The sequence below is a fragment of the Rhincodon typus genome, chromosome 13 (assembly GCF_021869965.1).
Source record: "Rhincodon typus isolate 14 chromosome 13, sRhiTyp1.1, whole genome shotgun sequence".
NCBI lineage: Eukaryota > Metazoa > Chordata > Chondrichthyes > Orectolobiformes > Rhincodontidae > Rhincodon > Rhincodon typus.
This window is the reverse complement of record NC_063344.1, coordinates 6,193,750-6,198,252: the sequence shown is the minus strand read 5'-3', so window position 1 is coordinate 6,198,252 and position 4,503 is coordinate 6,193,750. Positions and strand designations below refer to the sequence as shown.

The window sequence follows — 4,503 nt, the reverse complement described above, 5'->3', positions numbered from 1 at the left end:
AAATGGGTTTAAACAGTGGTTGAGATTCTGTGGTCTGTGGAAGTTTTAAAACTGTTAGTATTAAATTATATGTTTAGAAACTGAACATTAGCACCTGCACTTCCTAAACCCATAAATCTTAACTGTGGAGAAGCCTTGCATAAGAGCAGTACATTTGTACTAGTCATGCAGTGTAAAGAAAGCACTGCCTCAAGGGAATAACGATTACAAATACAATTCTTCATGTAAAATAGAAGATAATGCTGCTAAAATTATGAATTTGTGCTTGGTTTTCCAAGAGAAGTAAATACAAAAAAAATTAATAAGTAAAGTTTTATTATATGAATCCACTTTAAGTTATAAAGACAACTTTTGAATGAAAGGCACAGTGAATCAAACAATTATGATAAAACATAGAAACTAAATGAGAACATACAAAATAAAGTGAAGACAGCATTTTCCAGCATTTACAAACCTACAAAATCCAAATCTGGAGTCAACTGTGTCATTACTAATAAGTTGTTAAGTACACAATAAAATCTACATTTGTACCGTTAAACAGATCATTATCTGATTACTTGAGTGTTTGACGATGTTTAGGAAATAAGAGAGAAACAAACACTATTGCTTTCTACTATACTTCATGGTGATACTGCAGCATTCAGTTCCCTGCAATGAAGCCAACTCAAGCTAGTTTTAGAATGAAAAGCATCAGCGTGTTTTAAAATGGAGATTAAAGTCACAAAATTACTTTATGGGGAATAGTTTAACATTTATCCAGATTGAACCACAGGCATGGAAGTAGCTGGTAATGGTGTTACAGCTGCACCTCAGCTAATCAGTAGCAAGAACAGATTTTCCACTCCATTTCCACACAAACTATGAGGCTTTTTGTTTAACGTGCCAAACACACACAACTGATTAAATTGGAAAAAAATTAATACAGGTTAGTTGAACAAATAAAAAAATCATCACCCTAACCAAATTTTAAATTACGATACTGTACCAATATGTAAGCTGCAGCAGAAAGCAAGTGCCATCTGTGTGAGCCCAGTAAATCAATAAAAAACAATACCAGTCAAGCACATGGCAAATGCAAACTTGTAACCAAAAACCTTATTCCTGTTTTAGGTAACGCATTTTTAATATATAAATAGCCACTGAAATCCTTGGCACCGTATTTTCACTGCTTTTATGCAATAAATAAGTATCTTCTACAAGGGAAGGGTAGTTTTGGGACAATTCTTATTCTTTGGCATGTGCTCAAATACTAGCGTCTGTCTCCCTTACTCCTTGTGGAAAGAAAGCTCCCCTAATTTTATTTACAGACTAGCCACATTGAATTTTTTTTTGAACTAACTCAAAGATGTTTAAAACATTTTTTTTGATGCTGCTGCTTCAAAAGAAATTAACCTCAAGTCACTATTTCATGCTCACAGGCTTCTTGTGCAATAATTACAAATAATGGGAATTTCCTCTTCGAATCTTTTGCAGACATGAAATTATTGCTTAAATGGTGATGAGGGAATGCTTTAAGGTTTTGGACAGTATACCCCAACGCCATATTTTCTCAGTGCTTTAGTTTACACATAAATTAGAAATATGTCCACATATTTGAAAAGGAGTATGGGCAAACTCGTATCAAAACTTTGCACATACATTTTGATGGCAGTAAGTTTTTTTTAATACAAACATTTTTAATGCTTTCCTTATTCAAAATATAGACAGGATCAAGACAACATCAGTAGGTTAAAGCCTTTAAACAGGCTTTCAAATGAAGCAAGGCTTCCTCAGTAAAGGCATCAGCCTCACAAATTGTGACAGTAATGCTGTGTTATGTCAATTGCCCTTTGACACATGTGCAATCATTAAACCTGTCAGGGTCTATTATCGCCAGTGACCTGCTAGTCTTCATCTGAACTACTCTGCAGGCAAGCAGAGAACAAGTCAATAATAGCTCAATGCTCTAATCAGATAATCAGTCCTACACACTGGTTTGCAGATGTCCATTGTTGTTCCAAGCATGAATTATAACACGACGTAGTGCCATTTCTGCAAGGTATCCTTCAATACACTTTTACATTCTACATAGGAACAACTCTCATGTTCAATTCAAATCTCAAATCTACAGCAGTGTGAAAAACAACATACTCATGTTGAGCTACCTTACATTATTGCTCAGCTTTGCAAGGTAGTCTCGCAATTCTCTTGCTGCCTGGAATCGACCGTATTGTTTCTTTGGGTGTGCACATTCTTCGAGCAAGGCCTCCAGTCTGCCAGCTCTAACAATTTCTACAGGAGGGCTGTGCAGGAGCCCGCCAGTAGTGCCACGCCACGTGGCATATTTAGAGAGCAGGTTCTGACAAATGGCATAGTAGTTATGGTCAACTGTCACACGCGAACACAAAACCTCCTTGGAAAATGACAGGCAGGCTTCTTTTCCACAATCGTCAAATGTGCTTTCGTACCATACATCCCAGTTTTGAGGCTTATCTGCAAGGAACAAAATTGAATAAATTGGATTACAAAAAGGTTGAAAATTTAGTGTTTATTCTAATTTTAGTATTTCCATTATGACTTTAGTTAAAGCCATTGAGCTAACGGTAACAACCGAAAATTAGAACACAATTTATTTTGTACAAAAAGGAAGAAAACAAAGTATGCATAACATTTAAAGTGATAGCTCTATCATCCGCAATAGTGGAGGAGATTCGCTAGCATTTAGTAAGAAGCTGGCGATAGGATTTCATGAATATTTAGTTTGGTATAGTAAAATTTTAGCCTTTGTGTCATTTCAGATTATCTAATTGATTCGCTAAGAAGTACATTTTAATTAGTCTATCTCAAATGCATTCATTTTAAAATGGGATGCAATTAAAATAGTACATATTGGCAACCTGGTTGCTGAGAGCTTTCCCACCGTTGAAGGCATCATGGGGTACAGGGAGAAACAGGAATGTGACATTGACGTTGAGGATCAGCCATGATCATAGTGAATAGTGGAACAGGTTCGACTCCCGCTACTAGCTTCTACCTGAAACCTTCACTCCATTCCACTTGCTTCTTGACTCAAAGCCACATTTCAGAACTGCGTGGATCGTAAATTCTAGCATCAAACATCACATAATAATTGCTTACTCTGTTGGATCATGAACTTGGAGTGAGTGAAAAATCAATTAAGGACACTCAGTGGCCTTTTAGCTAGTTTATGCCAAAAAAAAAAGCTCCAACCCCACATAAATTACTGTGGACATTCACCAGACTGTGTAATGGTGCATTAACAATCATAGTTCCATTGGAATACACTTAAGTATCAAGGTTGTCAGGTTAAGTGAGATCATAAATTACAAGTTATGATGCACCAGGAGTTTCAGTTATGGGAACCAGAATAAACAGGTCATTAGTTCAATCTCAGATGTCCTTATCCTCTAAGGAAAAGGAAAAACAGAAATTTACATTGGTGAACATACAGGTGCTAGGATCATACTTTAGAAACAATGCAGAAATTGCTGGGAAAATTCAGCAGGTCTTGCAGTATTTGTGAAGAGAAAACAGAATTAATGTTTTGGGTCCAGAAACCCTTCTTCAGAACTGCTGCGTTTTCCCAGCAATTTCTATTTCTATTTTTATTTCTTATTTCTAGCATTTGCAGTTCTTTGGTTTTCTCCCATATTTTGGAAATGTCATTTCAAACAACATTAGTTCCAGTCTCAATATCACTGGAACGTAGTAGTGGTGACTGAAATGTAACAACTTGGACGAAGGGACACAGTTTTGTAGCCAAGTTTGCTGATAGGCAGGGAAAGCACGCTGTGATAAGGATACAAAGAGCTTGCTAGGGTATGTTGACTAAGTTAGTGAGCAAAAATTGGCAGATGCGACTATAATGTGGAAAAACATGAAATTGTCCACTTTGGTAGGAACAACAAAAATGCAGCTTATTATTTAAAATTGAGGGGGTGCAGAATAGAGGAATCTGGGTGTCCCTGTACATGGATAGTGTCATAGAGATGTACAGCATGGAAACAGACCCTTCAGTCCATGCAACCAGATATCCTAAATAAATCTAGTCCCATTTGCCAGCATTTGGCCCATATCCCTCTAAACCCTTCCTATTCATGTACCATCCAGGTGTCCTTAAATGTTGTAATTGTACCAGTCCCCACCACTCCCTCCGGCAGCTCACTCCATACACCGCACCACCCTCTGAGTGAAAAGGTTGTCCCTTAGGTCCCTTTTAAATCTTTCCCCTCTCATCTTAATAATATGCCCTCTACTTTTGGGCTTCCTCACCTCAGGGAAAAGACTTGTCTATTCACCCTATCCATGCCCCCTAAGATGGTGGTCACTCCTCAGCCTCCGACGCTCCAGGGAAACTAGCCCCAGTGTATTCAGCCTCTACCCACAGCTCAAACCCTCCAACCCGGGCAACATCCTTGTAAAGACCAAAAGAATGGCAGATGCTGTAAATCAGGAACAAAAACAGAAGTAGCTGGAAAAGCTCAGCAGGTCTGGCAGCATCTG

At 37.8% G+C, this 4,503-nt stretch overlaps 1 protein-coding gene across 5 annotated transcripts in view; it reads right to left on the bottom strand.

Annotated features, from left to right (window-relative positions):
* Nucleotides 1-298: 298 nt before the first annotated feature.
* Nucleotides 299-4,503, bottom strand: part of dipk2ab (divergent protein kinase domain 2Ab) — a 214,659-nt gene continuing 210,454 nt past the window's right edge. For all 5 annotated transcript variants that reach the window (XM_048604751.1, XM_048604756.1, XM_048604754.1 and 2 more), the window contains one exon: nucleotides 299-2,472. In XM_048604751.1, coding sequence (XP_048460708.1) covers nucleotides 2,141-2,472 — 332 coding nt within the window. In that variant the 3' untranslated portion in view covers nucleotides 299-2,140. The remainder of the gene's footprint in view (nucleotides 2,473-4,503) is intronic.